Source organism: Gekko japonicus, unplaced genomic scaffold, assembly GCF_001447785.1.
Source record: "Gekko japonicus isolate JY-2015 unplaced genomic scaffold, Gekko_japonicus_V1.1 scaffold152, whole genome shotgun sequence".
Classification (NCBI taxonomy): domain Eukaryota; kingdom Metazoa; phylum Chordata; class Lepidosauria; order Squamata; family Gekkonidae; genus Gekko; species Gekko japonicus.
The window spans coordinates 331,377-357,044 of record NW_015168050.1 but is presented as its reverse complement, the minus strand read 5'-3'; the positions used below and the strand labels follow the sequence as shown (position 1 = coordinate 357,044).

General features: G+C 43.8%; 1 protein-coding gene across 1 annotated transcript in view; it reads right to left on the bottom strand.

The window, feature by feature from the left end:
• Nucleotides 1-24,648, bottom strand: part of GAS7 (growth arrest specific 7) — a 251,864-nt gene extending 227,216 nt beyond the window's left edge. Inside the window, exon 1 of the mRNA XM_015414339.1 lies at nt 24,335-24,648. Coding sequence (XP_015269825.1) covers nt 24,335-24,553 — 219 coding nt within the window. The 5' untranslated portion in view covers nt 24,554-24,648. The remainder of the gene's footprint in view (nt 1-24,334) is intronic.
• Between the last annotated feature and the right edge of the window lie 1,020 nt (nt 24,649-25,668).

Genomic DNA, 25,668 nt, shown 5'->3' with positions numbered 1-25,668 from the left:
GGCAGGCATACAACACACCCAACAAATTATCCCAGAGAGACTCTGCAGTGGAAAGGGAGGTGTGGGGAGGGGGCATATTTGCAAGGCCAGCAGCAGAACCAGTACAATATCCCTTTCTCTGGCACTGATGCTGTAAATGCTAGGTCCATTAATAACAAGACCTGAATGCTGTAAAATTATTTTACAGCACAAGAAGTGGACCTTGCATGCATAACCGAGACCTGGGTGAGGGAGGGTGAAACTGTCAGACTGAAAAAACTAGCCCCTCCCAGGTTTCTTGGTCGTCCATCAGTCCAGGACAAAAGATGGAGGGTGGCAATACTCATCTGAGAGATTTTTTCCTTCAGGCCACTCCTCACACCAAAGATCCCCAACACTGACTGTGAAGGCTCAGTGTGGGATGCTGAATACACCAGCAGATACCCTGCTGGGGGCAGTACTGGGCTGGGCTCCGGAGTTTCCTAGATTGCCTCTACCATAGACCCCTTTTTCTTCTTCTATGTGAGGCAGATTTTCCCACCAGAAGACTGTTCCCCACTCTGACTGAGCAGCCCCTTAGTAGCATATTTGATGATAGAATTATAACTTTTTGCGTGTCCCACCTTACAATAAAGAAGTTATTTGGCTTTTACCCCAGCCAGAGATTTCTTAGTGACTCAGCAGGAGCCCTCTTATAAATCCCTTTTGGAAATGGGCCTTGACACAAAGTAAAGTTCAAACAGAAAGGTTAATTTTATTGAACAGGAATAGGGCAAGGGATGAGAAGTTGAGGTAAATTTGAGGTAAATTTGGTTGTTTGTGCAAATTATATTTTGAACAGGCAACAGAGTATAGTTGAAGCTTACGTTCTTAGAGACTCAGTTTTTGACTGTGAGAGCCTTGTTTGTCTTTCTTTCAGCAACAATGTGTCTTAAAGTTTCATAAAACTATCTTAGTTTCTTGGAAGTTAGTACTTTCTTCCTGTATTTAAGTACTTCCCTTGTGGAATTATAACTTTCTCTTTCATACTCTTGAGGAGTCTAAGACTGTTTCCCTTTCCACGCAAACCAGGGGTCTCTTCTGAGTTGAATCCTCTGAATAACTGGGTGAGAAATATGCTCCTCTTTCTAGGAATGATAATCCTTTTTCTGCTTGGCTAGACTGGCAATTTTCAACCTCCTTTCTACTATCAAACCTAAACCCCAGTTCTGAAGACTGTGAATAAATGGAAGTCAGCAAGGGCTGACACTAAGATTTGTAAGTTCTGATTTCTGAACTTTTCCTCGAATGTGTTGGTACATAGTAAGGGCAAGGAGTTGTGTCCCTTCACTTCCCAAGTGACTTGTCTGTTCCCCTCAGAACTGACCCACACACTCCTCCTGACTGGCAACTGCCAAGCCAAAGTCCAAATGACTACTGACCCCCTCTGACCAGACTGACTAGACTTTTGAAAGTTTTTCTCAGCTGGTGGTGACAGAGAGAAGGGGGTGGCACAGGGAGCAGCCTGTCAATCAAACTGTGTTTTACAGTGAGACATTAATCTTTCAGCTCTCTGAATTTGATGCACAGCATCCTGGTTTTGGAGATCAGTTCATCACAGCCTCATCGCAGGTTATGGACCTAGTGTCATCCATGGCAGCACTGGACTCTCTCAATTTGTATCAGGCCCCATGCATCAAGCAGGCCACACTCGGGACTCCCAATTCTTCCCTGCTTCGGTGGCAAGCAGATTTATGATCACCCAGAGACTGATGGATCCAATTGACTTTCAGAATGCTTTGCAGGATCCAATGCCCCTGGCAATTTGTTAGATGTGCTGGCAAAGGACTGGCATAGCCATCTCTCTGAAGCCATCAATTAAATTGCTCCTCAACGCCCTCTTTGCTCTCACACCAAACTAGTCCCATGGTATACCATGGAGCTATGAAGGAAGAAATGGGAGCGGAGATGGTTAGAGTGACTTTGGCAGTGGACTTGTGACAAAGCTGCGAGAACATCTTCTAGCACGTTTATGAAATCCTATGAGATAGCAGTGAAAGCCACACAGAAGGAATTCTATGCAGCTGCCATTGCATCCATTAGCTCACGCCCAGCTCAATTACTTAGAATAATTAGATCATTAACTTCCCTATCACAGGGAATGCAAAAAAAATAGCAATTTGGTAATCAGCTGCAAGGCTTTTGCGAGCTATTTCGCAGATAAAATCTTGTCACTTTGTCAGGACCTACTGGCCAATATTGCTACAGTACGGGAACAGGAGGCCCCTTGGCTATCTTCAGACCCAGTAATGGACCATTTCAGCCGACTCTCTCAGGACAAGGTTGACAGGATCCTGGTTGTGAAGCCCACCACTTGCTTTCTAGACCCATGCCCGTCATGGCTGGTGAATGTCAGTGGTGATGGGGGTCAGGTCCTCCTGACGGATATTATCAGCCTGTCCTTATGTTCATGGACTTTTCCTTGGGCTTTAGAGCAGACTGCTCTTGAAGAAGCCATCCCTGGATTCTACTGATCCAGCCAACTACCACCCAGTTTCAAATCCTTCATTCCTGGGTAAGGTAGTTGAGACATCAGTATCTAGGTAGCTGCAGGCTTTCCTGGAGGCCTCCTCTATCCTGGATCCATTTCAGTCTGGCTTCTGCACTGGCTATGGGACAGAGACTGCACTGGTCACCCTCACAGATGATCTCCAGAGACACCCGGATCGAAGCGAATGGGTGTTACCGTTACTACTTAATTTGACAGTGGCGTTCAATAAAGTTGATTATGATATTTTTGACCTACCACCTTGCAGTGGTTTGTCTCGTTTCTCCACGGTTGGGGACAGAGGGTGGAGCTTGGGGAGAAAATTTCACTGCAATACCCTCTGGTATGTGGCATCCCACAAGGGGTGATTCTCTCCCCTATGTTATTTAACATCTATATGCGCCCCCTCACCCAGCTGGTCCAGAGTTTTGTCTTGGGTTGTCAACAGTATGCAGATGACACCCAGTTGTATCTGTTGATGGGTGGCTGACTGGACTCTGCCCCAGATATTTAAGCTAAGGGTTTGGAGGCCATGGCTGGGGGGTTAAAACAGAGCCTGGTGAAGATAAATCCAGAGGTCCTGTGCCTGTGTTGAGGCAGATAGGAACAGGGTTCAACTCCCAGCTCTTGATGAGGTGCTGTTAACACCAGCAGCAACAGTGAAGAACTTGGGAGTGATTTTAGATGCCTCATTATCAATGGAGGCCCAATTTACAAATGTTACCATGTTGGCATTTTACCATTTTTGCCAGGTCAGGCAACTGGCTCCCTACCTCTAGCCACAGTGATCCATGCGATGGTCACCTCCAGGATGCTTTATGCTGGGTTTCCCTTGAGACTGATCCAGAAGCTTCAGCTGGTCCAGAATGCAGCAGTGCATGTTCTCATAGGAACACCATACACAACTGGTGCTCCACCAGCTAAATTGGCTTCCAGTCGAGTACCAGGTCAGGTTCAAGGTATCAGTTTTAACCTTTAAAGCCCTATGCAATCTGGGGCCAACATACCCTTTGGACCATCTCGCCCAGTATGTCCCCCAAAGAGCATTACACTTTGTAGAACAACATAATAATGATAATAAAACTAACATTTTGCAGGGAGTGGCACATATGCTAAGTAACATTAACTCATAGGTAAGTACAGAGATGAAAACCTCAGGGTGCATAAAACATAGATTCTGATGTCTCTACACTAATGCACAGAGAATAGGAAAGGAGGAGGAGGAACTGGAAGTCCTAATAAAGGAAGGGGACTATGACCTAATAAGCATTACGGAAACTTGGTGGGATGACACTCATAACTGAAACATAAGAAGATAAGAACATAAGAGAAGCCAATGTTGGATCAGGCCAATGGCCCATCCAGTCCAACACTCTGTCACACAGTGGCCAAAAATACCAGGTGCCATCAGGAGGTCCATCAGTGGGGCCAGGACACTAGGAGCCCTCCCACTATTGACCCCCCCCCCCAGAAGAACCAAGAATACAGAGCATCACTTGCCCCGGAGTCCCTATCTATACCTTGTGGGTAATAGCCACCGATGGACCTCTGCTCCATATGCTTATCTAATTCCCTCTTGAAGCCGTCCATGCTTGTAGCCGCCACCACCTCCTGTGGCAGTGAATTCCATGTGTTAATCACTCTTTGGGTGAAGAATTACTTCCTTTTATCTGTTCTAACCCGACCGCTCAGCAATTCATGGAGTTTCCACAAATTCTTGTATTGTGAAAAAGGGAGAAAAGTACCTTTTTCTCTACCTGCTCTACCCATGCATAATCTTATAAACCTCAATCATGTCACCCCTCAGTCGTCGTTTCTCCAAGCTAAAGAGCCCCAAGTGCTTTAACCTTTCTTCATAGGGAAAGTGTTCCAATCCTTTTATCATTCTAGTTGCCCTTTTATGCACTTTTTCCAAAGTTATAATATACTTTTTAAGGTGTGGTGACCAGAACTGTACCCAGTATTCCAAATGAGGTCATACCATTGATTTATACAGGGGCATTATGATATTGGCTGATCTGTTTTCAATACCCTTCCTAATAATCCCCATTTGTATAGAAACACCTATAATTTCCCATGCATGTTAAGTCTCCAACCTTCCTCTTGCTCTCTCAAGACCTTGTCAGGCAGTCCATATCACTAGCCATAGCCTCAGTGGACAATTCCAGTCCACCTCCTTGTAGAAAAGCAGAAGGTACCCCCTCATCTCTCAGAGATGAGCCATCCCAAACCAGAGACTTTTCATCTCCTGTCGGCTTTCCCCCAATATTCAGTTTAAGAAGTGCTCTGCCACCTTTTTGATTTTAAGCGCCAGCAGCCTTTTCCTTCTCGGGACAAGTGGAGACTGACTCTTTTGTACAGCCCCCTCTTGTTCCAAAAAGCATCCCAGTTCCTAACGAACTTGAACCCTTCCCCCCTACACCATCGTCTCATCCACGCATTGAGACTCCTGATCTGTGCCTGTCTCTCCGGAATATTAGGATTGAGGGATACAAGGGACAGACAAATAAGGAAGGATGGAGGAGTCACATTATATGTAAAGGAGATGTAAACTTATGAGGAAATAAGTGAATCTGAGCATGGAAGTCCAGTTGAGAGTCTCTGGGTAAAAATAAAAGGAGTAAGAAGTAATAATGATATTATGGTGGGGGTCTGCTGCAGACCACCAAGCCAGGCAGAGGACTTAGATGAGACACTCCTAGAACAGATTACAAAGTTCTCAAAGAGATGGGATACGGTGGCCATGGGACATTTCAATTACCCAGGTATCTGTTGGAAGTCCCAACTCTGGTAAAAACGAAAGGTCCAATAAATTGTCTTGTCTTGCTGACAACTTCATTTTCCAGAAAGTGGACAGGGAAACGAGGGGATCTGCTATCTTGAACTTGATTCACACCAACAGGGAAGGTGAAAGTAATGGGCACCCTGGGTAGTGGTGGCCATGTAGTTTTGGAGTTTACAGTCTTGGGGAAGGGAGGGGAAAAGCTGTTAGACTTCAGGAAAGCAATTTTGACAAACTTAAAGTTACGCTGTCTAGAATCCCCTGGTCAGAAATACTTAAAGAGAAGGGAGCTCAAGAGGGGTGGGAGTGTCTTAGAAGTGAAATACTGAAGGCACAATCATAAACCATTCCTATGAGAAGGAAAAATGGGAGGAGCCTAAAAAAAGCCAAGGTGACTCCATAAACAGCTTTCTAAAGACTTGAGAAATAAAAAAGACTAATTTAGGAAATGGAAGGAGGGGCTTATAACCAAGGATGAATATAAATAAATAACCAGTACTTGTAGAGAGAGAGTTAGGAAAGCTAAAGCTCAGTATGAGCTTAGGCTAGCGAGAGATGCTAAAAACAACAAAAACGGGTTCTTTTATTATGTTCAAAGTAAGAAAAAGAGCAAGGACTTGGTAGGCCCATTGCAGGGACAGGGAAGTGAAATTATAACAGGTGATGAAGAGAGGGCAGAACTGCTAGATTCCTATTTTTTCCTCAGTCTTTTCTTGTGAGGGAAAAGGTGCTCAACATGGCAAAACCAGAACGTATGAGTTGCAGCCTAGGATTGGCATGGGGTAGTTCATAAACGCCTGGTTTCTTTAAATGAAACTAAGTCCTCGGGGCCAGATGAACCACATCTAAAGATACTAAAAAAACATGCAGACGTAATTTCTGAGCCTCTGTCCATTATTTTTGAGAATTCTTAGAGAACCAGCGATGTACCAGAAGATTGGAGGCGGGCAAATGTTGTCCCCATCTTAAAGATGGCAGAAAAGGAGGATCCGGGTGACTATCAACCTGTCAGCTTGACGTCCATATCTGGAAAAGTTTTAGAACAAATCATCAAACAGTCAATCTTTGAGCTTTTAGAAAGGATGGCTGTGATGTGTTTCTCAAGAACCAGCATGGGTTTCTCAAGAACAAGTCATGTCAGGCTTACCTTATCTTAAAAAAAGTTACTATCTTGCTAGATCAGGGGAATGCTGTAGACATAGCTTACCATGAGTAAGGCTTTTGATAAGGTTCCACAAAATATTCCTGTTGACAAGTTGGTAAAATGTGGTTGGATCCTATGATTGTTAGGTGGATCTGTAACTGGTTGACAGATCATACCCAAAGAGTACTTGTGACTGGTTCCTCATCCTCTTGGAGTGACAAGTGGAGTGCCTCAAGGATCTGTTCTGGGACCTGTTTTGTTCAACAATTTTATCAATTATTTGGATGAAGGGATAGAGGGAATGCTTACTGAATTTGCAAATGATACTAAATTAGGAGGAGTAGCAAATACAGCAGAAGACAGTCAGGATACAGGATGATCTTGACAGGCTGGAAAACTAGGCTAAAACAAATAAAATGAATTTCAATAGGGATAAACATAAAGTTCTGCATTTAGGTAGGAAAAATCAAATGTATTATTATAAGATGGGAGATTTGTCTTGGCAGTAGCGTATTCAAAAGGGATCTAGGGGTCTTAGTGGACCATACACTGAACATGAGTCAGCAGTGTGATGCAGTAGCTAAAAAGGCAAATGTGATTTTGGGCTGTATCAACAAAAGTATAGTGTCCAGTGATGGTACTGCTTTGCTCTGTTCGAGTTAGACATCACCTAGAGTATTGTGTTCAGTTATGGGCACCACAATTTAAGAAGACTACAGACAAGCCGGAATGTGTCCAGAAGAGGGCAACGAAGATGGTGAGGGGTCTGGAGACCAAGTTCTATGAGGAAAGGCTGAAAGAGCTGGAAGAGGAGATGATTGAGGGGTAATATCATAACCATCTTCAAGTACTTGAAGGGCTGTCATATAGAGGATGGTGCGGAGATGTTTTCTGTTGCCCCAGAAGGTTGGACCAGAGCCAACAGGTTGAAATTAAATCAAAGGAGTTTTCAATTAAACATTAGGAAGAACTTCCTGACAATTAGACTGGTTCCTCATCGGAACAGGCTTCCTCGTGAGGTGGTGGGCTCTCTTTCTTTGGAGGTTTTTAAAGAGAGGCTAGATGGCCATCTGTCAGCAATGCTGATTCTGTGAACTTAGGCAGATCATGAGAGGGAGGGCAGGAAGGGCTGCATCAGTGCTTAGTTCTCGTGCCACTTTTTTACATACCCAGGGAAATGCTGATCGGCAGTTTGGGGACAGGCAGCAATTTTTCTCCAGAACGGTTATGCTAGTGATCCTAGAGGTTTTTTGCCATCTTCTGGGCATGGAGCAGGGGTCACTCTGTGTGTGTATTTCTCAATTTCCTGCATTGTACAGGGGGTTGGACTAGATGACCCTGAAGGTCCCTTCCAACTCGATGATCTGTTGGTGATTCCTGGCCTGAAGGTTGTCCACGTAGCCTCAACCAGAGTCAGAGTTATTTCAGCTCTGGCATCAGCCTGGTGGAACAGTCTCCTGAGTGAAATCCTGGCCCTGCAGAACTTAATGCAGTTCAGGCCTATGGCTGAGGCAGCATGAACCCAAATTATATTAGCCTCCCCCTGCTCTGCTGTTCCATTTCCATTTTGCATTGATTTTGTCTGTTTTCCCCCCCCCCCCCCCCGTTAGTTATATCTACCTGCAACACATATAAGGAGCCTCCAGGAGCAGATTAATTATTGGTGCCATCAACAGTAGTTTATTAGTCTAAATTGAGATACTGATTTTAAACTGTTTATTATGTTTTAATTGGTTGTATTGTGTTGCTTATATATTGTTGTAGCCTGCCCTGAGCCTGCTTGCGGGGGAAGGCTAGAGGCCAAATAAATAAGATAATACAAAACCATTAATCACTAAAAACAAAGGCATTTATTTAAGTATTCATTTAATTTATAACCCACCCTTTCCCCAATAGGGGCCCAAAGCAACTGACATCATTCTCCTTTCCTCCATTTTATCCTCACAACAACCTTGTGAGGGTTCGTTAGGCTAACAGAGTGCAACTGGCTTCCATGGCACAGGTGGGGATTTAAGCCTGAGCCTCCCAGATACTAGTGTGACACTCTTAACCATTACACCATACTGGCTCACAGTGGAAACTGAGTCCACACAAAGTTGGGTAGGGGATAAGGAATCCTTCAACTTCTTGTTACTGTAAGGAACTCTGAACATGCTCTAAGGAATATGCTACAGCCTGTATATAAAATGTGTATAGCTTAGCTTGTTCAGTTATATCGCTTTTCATCAACCAAGCTTTTAAACTAAATATTGGGGGAAAGTTGGGTTTTTTCCCAGTATTCGGGTGGGGTTTGCTTTTTCCCACCCTCTTTTGGAATCCAACCACCTTTCCCATTTTTTCTCACTCTCTTTCATTAAAAACCTTTTTTAATATAAAGATTTTGGGGGGCTTCACTTAGTACAATTTATTTCCCTGGGATATTTCTCTTAACCTCTTTCCCATGTGCTCAACTGCACAAGTGCTACCAGGTTGGTTATTTTTATTTATTTATTTGATGTATACCCCGCCCTCTCCATCGAAGCAGGCTCAGGGTGGCTTAAATAAAAGTTTGAAAACAGATAAAACATAGCAAACATAAAAATAAATATAAAACACAACATAAAGTGCTCATGTGCCATTTGTGTAATACTGGTGCAGCAGTAGTAGCAAACCATTACAATGAGGTACAGTCAGCATTTGATGTCAGTTCATATCAGTGGCACACAGGCTGTCGGTGATGGTATTCAGGCACAGGGTCTTAAATTCATTTTGTGCAGCTCCTTAGTTGAATGCCTGGTGGAAGAGCTCTGTCTTGCAGGCCCTGCAGAACTGTAAAAGGTCCCGCAGGGCCCTGTTGTCTTCCAGGAGATCATTCCACCAGAGAGGAGCCGCCACTTAAAAGGACAGTGGATCACTGTCGCCAAGTCGTGGCATTTGAGGAAGGGAACCAACTGCCTAATCAGCTGAAGAGGATATAAGGCTGACTTAGCAGTGGCTGCTACCTGGGCCTCCATCATTAAGGAGGCATCCAAGAGCACTTGCAAACTCCTAACTTCTGGCGCTGGCACCAATCGCACACCACTGAAGGTCGGGAGTGGGATCCCTAACCCCGAGCCACCTCGACTCAGGCACAGGACCTCCATCTTCATTGGATTCAATTTCAGCTGGCTCAGTCTAAGCTAACCAGCCACGGCTGGCAGCACCAGGTACAGATCTTCCGGACTAGAGTCAGACTGGCTGCCCAACAACAGTTAGAGCTGGGTGTCATCCACATACTGGTGGGCAATCTGGGCAAGGGGGCGCATATAGATGTTAAACAACATTGGGGAGAGTACCGCCCCTTGGGGCTCTCTGCATACCTACAGGTGCCTTCAGGACAGCTGTTCCCCTAATGCCACCCTTTGTCCGAGGATGAGGAGAGCTACTGCAAGGCAGACCCCTGAATCCCAGAGTTGGCAAGGTGGTGGATCAGTAGCTGGTGGTCGACCATGTCGAACACTACTGACAGGTCTAATAACAGCACTGCCGAACTGTCCCGATCCAGATGCCTCCGAAGGCCATCCATGAGGGCGACCAGTGCTGTCTCTGTCCCATGGCCTGGATGGAAGCCGGACTGGAAGGAGTCTAATATGGAAGTGCCGTCCATAAAACCTTGCGATTGAGTTGCCACCGCCCTCTCAATTAATTTACCCAAATAGGGCAAATTGGAAACTGGCCAATAGTTGGCCAATTCAGCCTGATCCAAGGATGGTTTTTTTAGGAGGGGGCATACCACTGCTTCCTTGAGTGCCCTAGGGAACAGTCCCTCCAAGAAGGACTTGCTGAAAACTTCCCTTAGGGCATCTCATAACCCATTGCGACTATCTTTAATTAGCCACAATGGGCATGGATCAAGGCAGCAAGTGGTGGCATGTACAGTTGAGAGTAAATTGTCAACCTCCTCTAGGCTGAATGGGCTGAAATAATCCAAAACCTGACTAGAAGACGTGCATGGAGCCTCAAGTTCACTCACTGTCTCAACTGTGGCAGGGAGGTTACAGCAGAACAACAGGACTTTATCAGCAAAACAGCTCACAAAAGCCTCACAGCCAATGTCCAATTCCTTAACATTTGGTCTGCCTTGTGGAAGAGTAGTTATAGACCAAATCATTCTAAATAATTGGGCTGGGTGTGAGCTTGCAGATGCAATTGTGGCCACATAATACTCTTTCTTGGTGGCTTTGACTGTAATCTCATGGGATCTCATAAACATCCTATAGGATGCTCTTGTAGCTTTGCCGTGGGCATGCTGCCACTGTCTCTCTAGCCATCTCCAGCTGCTATAAGGTACTTCTTAGGGTTTCTACCCTGTCACTTTTTTATTGCTGTATAACTCTGCCAGAAGAGTGCCTTATCAGAGGGTCAGTCTAGATGTTCTCATGGGATTCTAGATGTTCTCATGGGATTCTGGCCAGTGGCAGCTGGTTATGAGGGCACTTCCATGGAACCCTCTACAGCAAGGAAAAGCAAAATTTCCCCCTTCCTACTTTAACAGTTAAAAGCACTGTTTATCAGCAGAGGTCTCCCTCCATTGTTTTTTTAGAGCTGATCAGCCCTATTATTTAACATCATATTACTGCTCCCCCTTCCTCCTTTATCCAATTCTCACAGAGCCACTTTCTGAAACTCTCCCAACCTGCCCATAAGGCTGGCCTAGGTTTCAGCTAACTGTAACTAGAAATAACACTAAGAGAGCTGGTTTAGTGTAGTGGTTAAGAGCAACAGGACTCTAATCTGGAGAACCAGGTTTGGTTTCCCACTCCTCCACATAAAGCCAGCTGGGTGATGTTGGGTCTGTCACAGAGCTCTCTCAGCCCTATCTACCTCAAGTCATAGGGTATCTGTTGTGGGGAGAGGAAGGGAAGGTAATTGTAAGCCGCTCCTTCAGGTAGTGAAGGGCGGGGTATAAATTCTTCCTCCTCCTAATTCTAATTCTTAGTGTTGTTCATAGTGTTAATGATTTAAACCGGAAGGGTCAAACATATGGCCTGTGGGCTGAATCTGGCCCCTGCAAGGCTCAGATGCCCACAAGCCACTTCCTTCTCCTGCTTCCTTTTCCAGGGCTGCTGCTGCAGCCACACCATGGCTTATTTTTTTCCCAACTCCCTCAGTGGTTCTTTTTCCTGCTTCCTGTTTCCTGCCTCTCACCTTCAGTTGCCAAATGATAATAGCACACATTGGTAATGAGACAGGAAACCTAGGTCTCAATTCAATCCAGGAGGATGCATTGTCTTGAGCTTCATTATCAATTGCAATTCATCAGTCTCTCTAATCTCCCTTTGAAATTCCTTTGTAAAAGCACTGCTACTCTTAGGTCAGCAACTGAATGTTATAGTTTCTGATATTGGACTTGTGTCCATTTATTCTTTGCATCCTCCTGTACAGCATCCTTCTGGATGGAATTGAGGCCTAGCTTTCCTGTCTTATTACCAAAGTTGGTATCTCCACGCCTTCTACCCCTCTACATATCACACCTAATACAATCAAGCCTGCTATTGTCATTCACCTGTTATTACCATTTGGCATCTGAAATCACCTTTATAAAGTTTATATCCCCAGTACTTCATGTTGCATTTTATGGCATGCATGGCCTGACAAAGTGAGTCATATCTGGCCCTCATAACAAATGAGTTTGACACCTCTGATTTAAACAAAAACTCCTGGGGAAAATGGAGCATAAGGAGAAAATATGGATTGTTACCAAACTTATATGGAACCATAGTAATAACTGCAAGCATGATTGATGGCTATTATGCCACTACTGATTGATGAGAAACTACCAAGGTGACACATAATTCAATGACATTACACTCCATGGTTTCTACCTCTTTTCATTCATCACTGCGTACAAAGGACAAGGGGAAAAAACAGAGTGTGATGATACTACACAATTGGTCAGCATTTGTTTAATTAAAAATTACCAGTAGAGCTGCTAACAAAGTTCATATGCCTTTGGGTCAGCCTATGAGTTTCAGCCATTTGGAAACCTCATCTTCAAACTGAGATGAGCTTCCCTGCTGTGAAGTTCCTTTAAGGCTCAAGTAGTAACCTAACCGGAGTAACCTGCCCTCCTCTCCCACCCCAGTTTATCACTTCTGATGGGTGGGTGATGCAACAGAGATGAGTGAAAATTCTTCTGTCTTTCCTGTACCTTTCCCTTCCTACTTCCCTACTTCTTAACTGAGTACTATTCCCAGAACACCTGAAATAACTAGCAAGTATCCTGAGCACTACAATTCCCAGAATGCACCTGTGGAGAGAAAAGGGGGGAGAAAGATGTAGAGAAACAGCTGCAAAAAAATTCCCTTCCATGCTGTCACGTTACTCCTTAGCAGCAGGGCAGATAAGCTGCAGTGGGGTAGAAGAATGGAAAGGAAGGGGGCATCTGATCATATCATTGGATGTGCCATGTTGTTGTAATTCTTCAAGAACCTGGATTCCAATTCAAATAAAATAGGCTTTCTGTGGCAAAGTTTTCATATGCTGCTGTTCTTATACGAAGTAATATACTGTAATTTTGGGACATTTTAATTTGTGATTTATTCTGTGTTCAATCCTTTTATGTATTTGGCTTAATGTTCTCCCTATTATAATGCCAATAAAGGTAAACTAACTTTAAAGTAGGCTTTCTGAAAATTTATCCTCAAATAGTTCAGTTCTTCAACCTGGAACCTGAGATGAGCTGAAGGGGAGATTAAATGCAGCAGCCATCCCAGTCATCATCATTTACTAAGGCCTTAAAGTTTATACCTACTCTCTCTGTGACAGCCAGTGTGGTATATTGGCTAAGAGCAGCAGACTCTAATCTGAAGAACTGGATTTGATTCCCGACTCCTCCACATGGAGTTCACTGGGTGACCTCAGGCCAGTCACAGTTCTCTCAGAACTCTCTCAGCCCCACCTACCTCTCAAGGTGCTTCTTGTGGGGAAAGGAAGGGAAGGCAATTATAAGCCATTTTGAGACTCCTTAGGGTAAAAAAAAAGGGGTATAAAAACCAACTGTTCTTCTTCTGGATCTTAATTTAACTTGCTCAGCAAAAAACTTCTGTTTAGGATGTCCTGGACACCACAGCAACTCTTTAGGAAAGGACTGAGTAAAGTGACTAAGCATTGGTGTTGTAACTCATAAGATGTCTTCCTTAAACATAGGCCATGTCCAATCATTCATTTTTGGGAGGAAGAAGTTATTACTCATTAACTTTGTATTGGAATGTTTGTTCATATATATATATATGTCCCTGGACGACAAGTTGGGAACCACTTAGCCAGAGTAGGCTTGCCATTCCCCTGCTGGGGGGAGCGATTTGCCTGCTTTCAGGGCCCCCATCCACCAACTCCACTCCCAAAGTGCCATATTTGCGCCAATGTGCCTGTCACAATGATGTCACCCAGAGGTGACGTAATTGCGCAGGGCATGTTGCGGGAGAGTGCTCTATCATTCTAGGAAAAACTCTATGGTTTTCCTAGAATGATAGAGCATTCTCTCGCAACATGCCCTGCGCAATTACATCGCCTCTGAGTGACATCATTGAATTATAGAGGCCCCACCCACAACACGCCCTGTGCAATCACTTCTGGGTGATGTCATCATGATGCACGTGTGAAGCATGTGTGCCGAAGATATCCAAGACAAGAAGAAGGACCCCATGCCAGCAGCCAGGTAAGACCTGGCAATTCTAAGCCAGAGTGTCATTGGGAGACTCAGGTTTGAACCCCCAACCTGCCATGATGCATTCTACGTAACTGCAGGACAGTCACACTCTCCCTGACTTGCCTCTCAGGATCATTATAAGAATAAAATAGGGTTTTTTTTGGAAAGAGAACCTGATGGGGCTAAAAATGTACAAGAAGTTAATATTTTTTGAAGTTCTAAATCCCTGAATGGTATCCCCTAGATCTTCTATGTTCTTCTTCTTGTCACTCAGTGTCTACTTAAAAAAAAAAAAAAAAAAAGGAGTACAGCAAAGCCAAAATAAGTACCTGATTTGTGATTAATACCACAAATGAAACATCACATGCTTTTGAAATCTGTCTCCATTTTGACTGCTCTTGAAGACAACCTAGAAATGCAGCAGTCCAATTATTGTCAGGGGCTAACCAGTGGGAACATACCTTGCTCATCTTAAAACAACTACAATGGCTGCCAGTTGTAACCACCCCACATTGTGGCCATACTTTTCCAAGGGAGAGGGAAGGAAGGAAAGTTGAAGACAGGGAGGCAAGTAAATGTTGGCTGACTGGCAGGTGGGACAGAATAAGGAAGCAGGGAAGGGAAGGGGGGGCTATAGGAGTTTATATGGAAGTAAAAGAGAAACTAGTGGAGGAGGATCTGGGGCAAGTGATGCTCTGTATTCTTGGTGCTTGCGGGGGCAACAATGGGAGTCCTTTTAGTGTCCTGGCCCCACTGGTGGACCTCCTGATAGCACCTGGTGTTTTTGGCCACTGTGTGACTGAGTGTTGGACTGGATGGGCCATTGGCCTGATCCAACATTGGCTTCTCTTACGTTCTCGTGTTCTTAGGGTATGCAGGGGGAAAATGAGATATTTCCTGTAAAAGTAACTGCAGGTCCCATACTTGTTTCTTTCTCTTAGCAGTTTATATTCATTTCCTTTGCAAGACATTCATTCATATTTAGGACTTAAGGAGTTATACTAGGTACTTCCAGTATGGGAACATGTTCACATAAAACTGGGTGGGCTACTGTACTGTTCAGCTCTGAGGATTTTATCAGAGATTATGCATTTCCCAAGTACCTATGAGAGAGAGACTTTCTCAGTTATTCTCACCTGGATTATTCTAGATTTACAGAGCTCAGTGGAAAATCAACCCTCTATACACCAGGCATGCACAGACAGAACAGACAATAATTAGCTTATTTGAATTGTCAATATTTTTGCTTTAGAATTAAAATGCATACACAATGCACTCTCTGGGCCTTTATAGCAGGTTGGTTTCAGCAGAAAGTTATACTGCCAGTACTTGGTACATCATTCACAAAACCATCATCAGAAGCTACAATTCTGAGAACCCTTTTCTGGGAGTCAGCATTGTTGAATAAAATGGACAACTTCTGAGTTGCTCTGCTTAGGCTTGTTTCCACAGTAAATTAACTTTACTGTAGCTTGAATCAACCATGAGTGATCAAAGCTGAATATTCACATCCTTTACTCCAGTTCCTCAAATCTTGACTTTCCCGCCCTCTTCTCCAAATTACTACAACATCATGATTGCATAAAGGAACCACAGCCCATGACACTGCAGTGTGTCATATGGCAAGCACTGTTTTTGAAGGGGGGAAGTGTGGCACATATTTTAGAACCAACAAAGCTAAGCTCGTGAATTCATTTTCTTATCCAAGATTAGCCTCAATGTTGCACCTTCTCAACAGGAATTAAATCTCTTGTAGCTTCAAGTTCCATAGAATCACAGAGCTGGAAGGGACCATACAGCCAACTAGTCCGAGCTCATGCTTAATGCAGGATCACCCTGGAGCATCCCTGACAAGTGTTTGTTCAGCTGCTGCTTAGAGACTGCCAAGTGAGGGGGAGCTCACCACCTCCCAAGGCAGCTGATTCCACTGTTGCATAACTCTTACTGTAATTTTTCCCCCCTAATATCCAGCTGGTACCTTCCCACCCTTAATTTAAACCCATTGTTGCAAGTCCTAGCCTTTGCTGCCAACAGTAACAGCTCCCTGCCCTCCTCTAAGTGACAGCCCTTCAAATACTTCATGTCCCCCCCCTCAACCTCCTCTTCTCCAGATGAAACATTCCCAAGTCCCTCAGCCTTTCCTCATAGGGCTTGGTCTCCAGGCCCCCGATCACCTTCATCACTATTCTCTGCACCCGCTCCATTCTGTCCACATCCTTTTTGAAGTGAGGCCTCCAGAACTGCACACAATGCTCCAGGTGCGGCCTGACCAATGTAGTGTACAGCAAGATTATGACCCTCTAAACTGAGTTAATGTGAGCTAGCTCACTGTTTTTAAAGCCTCTGGCTCACACATCTTTGTCTTAGCTCAGAAAGGATGGCTCCAGAGCAAACTAATTTATGCAGTAGCCAAATCACTCTCTCACAACTTTAATGCCAGTAGCTCACAAAGTAGAATTTTTGCTCACAAGACTCCACAGTTTAGAGGGAGCATAGATTATGACATCTTCTGATTTGGATGTTATACCTCTGTTGATACACCCCAAGATCGCATTAGCCTTTTTCGTTGCTAATATTTAATAGTGGTGATCCATGCCCTCAAGTCTAATAGATGGAGACCCAACTCAGCACAGAGGGAATAGTAGGTAACAAAGTTAGGCAATCCAAGAATACGCCATAAAAAGATTGCATGGATTCGATCAATCTCTTTGTTAAAACTCTGAATCCATACAGGGATTCCATATAATAAGCGAGAGACTACTGTAGCCTGGAAAATTTGAAGGGCGGCTGGAACAAACTGATTTCCTTGTCGGTAATAAAAATGGGTAACAGCCGAAATCCTATTTTTAGTCAATTGGAACAATTGGTCCCAATGGAAAGACCACTTTAAATTATAATGAAACCAAACACCCAAGTACCTAAAGGATCTGACTTGCTCAATTTCCCTCCCATCTATTTCCCACAAGGTGCGTTTCCATGCCTTGGAAAAAAGTAGAATTTTGGTTTTCCCATAATTAACTGTAAGAGAGTTCTGTCTATAATAGGAGGAAAACATTGTTAGGACTCGTTTGAGGCCTATTCTGATGGTCAAAAGAACCACAGTGTCGTCTGCGTACAGTAAGATGGGTATAGATAGAGAGTTCAATTTGGGGGCATGTCCATCTCTTGCTGCGAGATGTGTGGTAAGGTCAGATAGGAAAAGAATAAATAAGGCTGGAGCTAATACAAATCCCTGCTTAATGCCCTTTGAAAAAGGTATTTTATGGGTTAAAAAACCCTTCTTACCATATTTTGGGCAAGTAGCAGGGCAGCTATGTGCATATAAGAAAGGGCAGACTACAGAAGTAAGGAACACTGGAAGGAAAATGCCTCAGTGCACAGGGGATCATTATGCATCCAGTCAAATGAGCAAGAGGGGCATTAAACTAACAGGTGTCTAACAGACCACCACTGCCTTACCGTCTCAGACTCTTTCGTCTTTCTTACAATATCCTGCAATAACAGCCTTCATTAGTTTAACTGAAGATCACAACAGTGCTACAGCAGGACAAACATCTTCACTTTGTAAAGATAAGCACTCAAGAGAAGCAAATCATTGCTTACATGGCTGGCAAGCAAACCTATTTTAAAAGTCTGTTTTTTTCTTTCCAACTGGCACATAAAGCTGCTATTGAAGACAATAACAACTTATAGCAAATGGATGGGTGCTGGCAGAAGCTCCGATTCCCAAGCTGTCTCCATCACTACTGGAATGACTCATTATGCTTTATAAGAATGATGTACAGTTTGAAAAGTGACAGTAGCTATAAAAAGACCTAATGATTTTCACAAGAGCAGAATTTACATTGCCTCTTGCTTTTTAAGTCATCAGTCAAAAAGGGGGAGGGGAGAAAGCTTGATAAATACATCCAAAGCATCTGTTTGTATGATATTAATATTGCACAGGAGTCGCTATGCCAGGATCAAATGTCCATACAGAAAACACTGAGATATTCCAGGGCAATTCACTTTTTCAGACCCAGGCTTAGAAAGCACACAACACTGTCAAGGCTACATGTTTTGCATAACCTCACAAGACCAATTCCAGTTCAAATGAAACAGAAATTAACAACAATGCCTGTTAACAAAAAGGGAGACAAAACAAACGTTTATGATACTTTTCTATCTTCTGGATTACAGGCTGCTATAGAGGATAGAATGCAATAAAAACTAGACATGCATTACAGGATGCCAAACCCATATGCTGGCTTACTTTTTCCTAGATTCCATGTTCACTTTTTACAAGAGACTACAAAAAGAAAATCAAAATTGCTTTTAATAATCACAAACAATATCCCTGCCAGCATGGGGATACTTGCCCATCATGTAAGAGGAAATTAATTAATTACTTTGCAAGTATCTTTGCATAACTTAAATTAGTGAGATGGAGTATATAGTTCTGGAGTTATTTGCTCTGTAGACACCTTTGTGATGGAGCGTCCTTCTTGCCCCTTCCAGTAGCATTACACAGCTTGAATTAAATGGGTTAAGTTGGAAGCAGGGTTGCCAGCCCCCCCCCCCGGTTTGGATGGGGGTTGTTCCCCCACTTTTGTGGGCTCCTTCCTACTGGTGGGGGAAAACCACAACCACAAATGCTCTGAAACGTGGTGTGATGCAATCACCCAGAAGTGATGTCATTGCACTGCCAACATTGCATGGCAATGCTATAGTTTGTGGGCAAAACTCTATGGTAAGATTGGTGTCAGACTCCTGAGTCAATCAGTTCTCAACAGCAGTCATTCAGAAGAATCAAAGTTTATTGAGATCTATATGGCATTCAGGTAACTTAACTGATTCATGTTAGAACTGAGAGTAAAGCACACGAAGCTGATATACAGAATTTAAAGGGGACCATGTAATGATTCCTTGTTTTGATGTGTGTGTTCCTTTAAATGTTAGTTTGACTGCAGTAATGCAAGGAGGGCGATAGGGGGAGATGTGTGTGCTGTGACTGGTTGATGACAGAGTGTGGGAGGAGATGTTCTGAGAAGAATATCTGTGTGAGTGTGTTTTATGATAGAGTTCAGTGTTCTGTGTGTCTTTGGAGAGTGAATTGTGAAAAGCTTAAAAGAGAGTCAGTAGAACTCTAAAAGTATTGTGAGAGAGTCTATGGGGGAAAGAAATGAGCTGTGTCTAAACTGTGTGATTAGACCAATGTTTCATTTTGTGTGGAAAAGTCAAAGAGTTTAGCCAGTTTGGCTACATAAATGAGAACGAGAGAGAATCCTGTCAGAGTGGAATTTTGGGGTCTAAGAGACTGGTGTGACACCAAGCTTGCTAGTTATATTTTACAAGTTCCTTTTACCAGAAACCTATTTTGTTCTTATTTCAATAAATGTATTTTTGTTTAAATATCCCAGAATTCAGGACAGTAATTCCTCAGGGCCACATAGTCCTCTGAAGTGCCCAGACCCTGGGTTACACTACCAAAGGAGAGAGAGTTGTAAATTTAAATTCCTGGTGGCAGCAGAAACTACCAAGTTTATACCAAGTCAGCCCCCCCCCTTTCATGGCTGAAGCAGCCCCCTCCCTTCACTACCATGAAAAAAAAACAAACCTGTTCTCAGTCAAGGACATACAGACCCAAGTAAAATAAAATAGACACACATTCCCCCGCCCAAATGTAAATTGGAGCCCAGCATGTATATTGGGCCCAACAGAGGCTTTGCAGTCTTACCGTTGCTACACTGAAAGTGAGTGGAGCCAGCCAGGGTTAAGGACTATACTTTCTTTTCCAACAGACACCAAACATATTCAAGGATTGATATGTTCTGGATATCAAAAACCTTAGTTATTAATCTAGAGAGTGCAAAGATACAACCAAAAATGTTTGCAGATCTTACCACTTACAATATCAAGTTCTCTTCAGATTTCTATGCCAGCGGATAGACAAAAATGGTCACCTTCCCTAGACCTCATATCAGAGGTCTATGTCTCCTGATGGATTCAGCTGCAAGAGATCTTCTCTTCCTGTGGCAAGGAATGTTATCAAATCTTTTTCCCCACTGAGGTAAAGGCAGAGATCTGACTTCCTAAAGACTATCATTTGGTACCTCCCTGCTGTGAGAAGAGAGGGGGTTAGAAGGGGGGTGTTTAACAATCCCATTTTCTATCCTGCTAGCTCAATTAGAATCTGTAAGAAAGTGAATCTGGAAGAAAAAAAGTGAGCCCAAAGGAAAGTTTTAAACTCAATACTACCAGGCACTGTTTTTTTTTGGGGGGGGGCTCAGTCTCCCCTGGAAAAATTCAGGAGAGGCCTGGGTCCCCGAGCCACCCTCCCCCCCAGTAGTTCATGCCTATGAGCACAGGTAAGAACTGTTAAGAAAGGACGAGGATAGCAGAAGACAGATGGACAAAATTTAAACTAATATGCCAGGGAAGGAGACAGAGGATGGAAATCATTGGAAGGGGTACAGTTAGAAGAATACACACATTCCAACAGTTCCTATAGATGTCGACTTATCTACTCTTTACTTACTAGAGATATCTTATTAAAATTTTACTACATACATTTATTGAACTTCCTATTCTTCATCATTCAGCTCCCTCAAAAGTTCTTAGGGTATGTAATGGAAAAAATCACATATCAAATTAATCAGTATGAGTTTCTGTCCTCATGTTCATGCAGCAATGTCAGATTTATACTCTGGCATACTGTTTCTAGCTTTCTGGTATATTTTGTGGTGCTTGTTTTAGTGTTTTGAATTATATTCTATTGAATTATAATATGTTTAATAGGTTTAAAAATGAAAAAAAGTTCTTAGTGGAGAGTGGATACTCTCTCAGTTCTAGTGCAGAGAGACATATATATATACACACAGGTGAAGGTACCATGTTGATAATGAATTTGAGGACAACTATATTAACCTAACATATCTATAACAAAATGAATATACCATTTGCTTTTAAATACCATAGATAACCACACCATCATGTACATTGGCAGGCCTTACAGTATAAACAGGGTTATAGTCGCTCCTCTATCATCTGAAACAGGCCCAACAGGAACAAACTAATTAAGTGCAATTATACACCAGCAGAGAAATAAACAACACATAAAAACCATTTCAGAAACTTGGTCAGCAGAGAGCATTAATAAGGAAATGTGGTATTACCTATACAGCAAAATATTTTCACCTTCAAAAACAAGAAAGAGAGTGAACTGTAAGGACACATTGAGTGATCAGGAAAGTGAGACAGAGGTTCTGAACTTTCTTAAGTATCCCTTACATTACAATTACGATCTAAAGATTTATTTTTAGAACTACAAACATATACCAATAACTGTTTCCCGATTACCTATAACTAAGATATCTATATTTCAAAACACATCACTCTACAAATGTTCAACGGCCACAGGTTCTGAGCCTGCATCCCAAAACACTCCAAGTGTTTGGAGACCAGAGAGATGATCTTTCGTTCATAGTATTTGCACAGCAGGAAGAATGGGCCCTTTATCTTATTGATATAGGTGCAAAAATAAAATTAAATCAAGCTTCTGAATTTGGATTACTTTACAAAGTTATAATCAGGTGGGTAATCGTGTTGGTCGGAGGCAGCAGAACAAAGTTTGAGGCCAGTGGCACCTTGAAGACAAACAAAGTTTTATCCAAGGTACGTGTGCATCTGTATCTGAAGAAGTGTGCGGGTACATGAAAGCTTATACAGTGAATAAAACTTTGTTAGTTTTAAAGGTGCCACTGGACTCAAATTTTGTTCTGTTACATGGGTAGAACATTTCCTCCGAAACACTCAAAGGGTGTCCCGCATATTTTATTCTTTGCAGGATCCTTTTATAAATTCTCATCCAGTGTTAACAATATGAGATCTCATCCATGAAGAAATGATGGAGGTTGGCAGACCAGCCATAGTGATACTCCCCACCCCCTCTCAATATACTTTAGACTAGATTGATGTGCACAGTAGGAGGGTGCAGAACACAGCCACTAAAGATCTGAAGAGAAGGCATCCCACAGAGGTTATACCTAGGATTATTTATAGCAGGGAACACACTTCTGCTTTTTTTCCCCTCCCTGTGGCAATTCTAACACCAGTCTCCAGCATAAATAGCTGTTAATAATGATGAATGGAACTTATGGACCCACACTCTACACAACAATAGTCACAATGAATGCACTTACATAGCAAAGAACCATCCTTCTCCCCAACAAGAACAAAATAGTTTGATTTCAAAGCTGGGAAAATGTACACTCTCTCTCTCTAAGAACACAACAAACATGGATTGTAAGCTGCAAATTCACATTTTGAGCATTTATTGCACAAAACAACTAAGTATGTGAAAAGAAAGATGGCAAGCAAAACCATACCTGCTGATGGGCTTCATTTAGAAGATATGATGAGCAGGAACCAAGCTAAATGTGATGCAAAAGATCCATGATCAGGATCTCCCCCATCCTATTTTTTTTAAGTTCAAAGCAGCCACAGGGAATGGGAGCTTTTAAAACTTCCCCAGCTAAATGCCCACAAATTCTCTGTGTAGAATACTAATGGCAATTCACAGATTCTACAAATCAGCTTGCAAGTAACTGACAGTTTGTTTGGACCCTTGAAGACTACAGTCCAAAGACTATGGTTAAATGTGACACATTGGAAAAAACAACTGGCAAGGATGTTCCATACCAAGCTAATAGCTTTCCTCACAATCACTGACAACAGCAAGTTCATCAACATGTAAATGACAAGACTGGCTACAGCTGGTATGGAACATTACATTAATGTAATTCAACTGCACTTGCGCAGCAGTGCGCATCTTAAAACTGAACTGCATGAGCTGAGCAATGCCGATTATTTAAGAAATAAATCTTGCCAAAGTAAAAGTTCATGCATTTTAATCGCAACATGTGTCACATACATTTAGCACAACTTTAAATAAAGGCTGCTTCCCTTCTGTCACTCCCTCTCAGCTCCCACAGATCAACCCACTGGTCTATCAGAGAGTAACCAAATTGTAAACATTGCTATCTTCCAACAGGACTTTACAATCAAGGTAGACAAAACTGGGTGTGCTTTTTAAAAAATTAATGGGCACTATGTGAATTAATGACAATGAAGTTAGGCCCATAGGAACATACAATATGCAGAACATCCATCCTGCCTGGAAGTAGCAGAGCCAGTTTAAAAAAAAAACCTAGCCTTGCTTTTCTGGCAAGATCTATGTGCATTTCAGCAGAAATGTGGCAAAGTGGTCATGAGAGTGTGTTGCTGTTCAGCAAAGTTCATTTTGACTTTCCACTGACACATGGGGGGGGAGAAGCTAAATATCATGGATCTTTTATCAGAGCATATGTCACATCAAAGGGTCCTGCATGGAAGAAGCACTTCACTCATAGTTTGAAAGAGGGCATCTACCTACACACCTTGGAAAAACTATGCTCAGGAATGTGGAGAGCTCTTCTGAGATACAAACCACACAGTGAAAGAGATGCCTTTCAAAACAGCCTTTCTTCACACTGCAGAACAAGTAAGAGGATGCCAAGACATACTGCTATTCATACCTTGAAAGTATGTCCATGAGAATGATGCGTAGAAAAAACTACCCAGAGGAAAAGCACCTCAGTTCCTTGCACAAGACCCCCTTATATACCCCAGAGCACCCATGCACACGATGCAACTCCCTACAACACTCTGCATTCCACTTCCACATACCAGAAGATGTCTGTCAGCATATACATACTTCAAAAGTCTTCCCTACCCCTCAATATGTTCCACAGTACCACATGAAGGACCACTACGTATGGGTCACACTTCCCCACAACAACTACCCTCCCGATGCACAAATCGCAACAGCTAATCTCACACACACCACAAAGAGAGACACACACAACCCAACACGGAATCTACACTCAAGACACAGTAAGTCCCACCTGCACCATACAAAATTACCCAACCAGTTCTCCTACCCACCCACTCCATGACCGACCCAACGTTCATCAAAGACACCCAAGGACCAAACGCGTCCAACGAGCGTGGAGAAAAGCTCCCAAGGCGAGTCTCCCCTCCCCCACCGGGGCAACGCACCAAACCACCCACATACTACAGATTACCCACGACTCCACGAAGCAGCTCCTAACCGCCACTCACCGACGCCCACCCATGCACAGACACACCGCCCTCTCCCCGAGAGACTTCTATGCATTCTCTCTCGCCCCCTCTTCTGCCCTCCGCGGCGCTCACCTCGATCAACTGCACATAACTGGCCGGGAACCAGCCCCTCAGCCCTTCGGCGGTCTCGCCTTCCCACCAGCCGCCGTCGGGCCCCGCCTGCAGGAAGGTTAGCAGTTCCCCCGCAGCGAAGCGCAGCCCGTGTCTGTGTCTCTCCCCGGAGAAGGGGTACAGGGTCTTGCAGCGCGCCCCCAGCGCCGGCACCGCCCGTTCCTGCCCCGGCGGCGGCATCTCCGAGCGAGGGAGCGACTTTAAAGTCGCCTTCAGTCGCCACAGGTGCCGAGCTGACCGCCTCTGGCTCCCGGGAGCCTGTCGACTCGCCTGCTTCTCCTCTCGTCCCTCCCAGTCAGCCCGGCCGACGGATTGGCCGCCTCCCTTCTTCGCACCGCCCCCTGGCATGGGCGTCCGCCCTCACACACGCAGGAGTCTTCACCAAATCGGTCCCTCCCCTGTAAACTCTGCAAATCCGCAGAGAAGAAAAATAGTACGGGACAGACGAGTCAGCTTCGCTTCCCCACCCGCTCTCCTCGCCCTGTTCCCTAAGAGTTTCACCACTGCATCCCTTTCCTCCTGCCCAAAGGCAAGCCATTGCTGCTGCTACCTTGCCCACTTATATAGAATCTGGTGGGGATGGTTCATTAGAATTCCTTAGTTCCTACATTATTGCCTACTGCACATCAAAGATGTGCTCAAGTATACATTTAAAACATGTAAATTCAGCAAAAACATGTCACACCAGAGTGTGCTTCAGGGAGCCTAGTGGGGAGCTTACACTCTGTAGCAAGCCCAGAAGCCTGTCACTGTCATATCAACACAGTTCAGATTTACTGTTATTGCCTATAAACCACTGCAAAAGCAGAATTACTCCCCCTCCCTGTAAAAAATAACATAATTAAATCAGAGTCAACACATGTAGCATACAAACATTGGTAGCAGGCCCAATATTTATTGAAGGGGGGGGGGAATTACTTTCCCCAAAGTATCCTATATATATAATTCCTTTATGTATTGGCCATTTCCATCTCTCCCATTGCCTGTGCAGTGCGCTCCATCAGCCACTGGCCCATCACTCCCACTCAAGAGTACTTGCGTGCCATTGGCTGGGTGCTGAGTCTGCTCCTGTCCTCCGCCCACTGCCAGGTGGCCACTTAACTGTCAGAATAAACTCCAAAAACGGCTGTCTCTCCTACTTGGCTCCGCCATGGCTGGCTGACCATTCTCTTCAACCTCCTGCTGTGTGGCTGACTTTCCCCTAAGGTTGCCAATCTCTAGGTGGGACCTGGAACTCTCCCGCTGTTACAATTGATCTCCAGATGACAGAGATCAGTTCCCCTGAAGCAAATGGC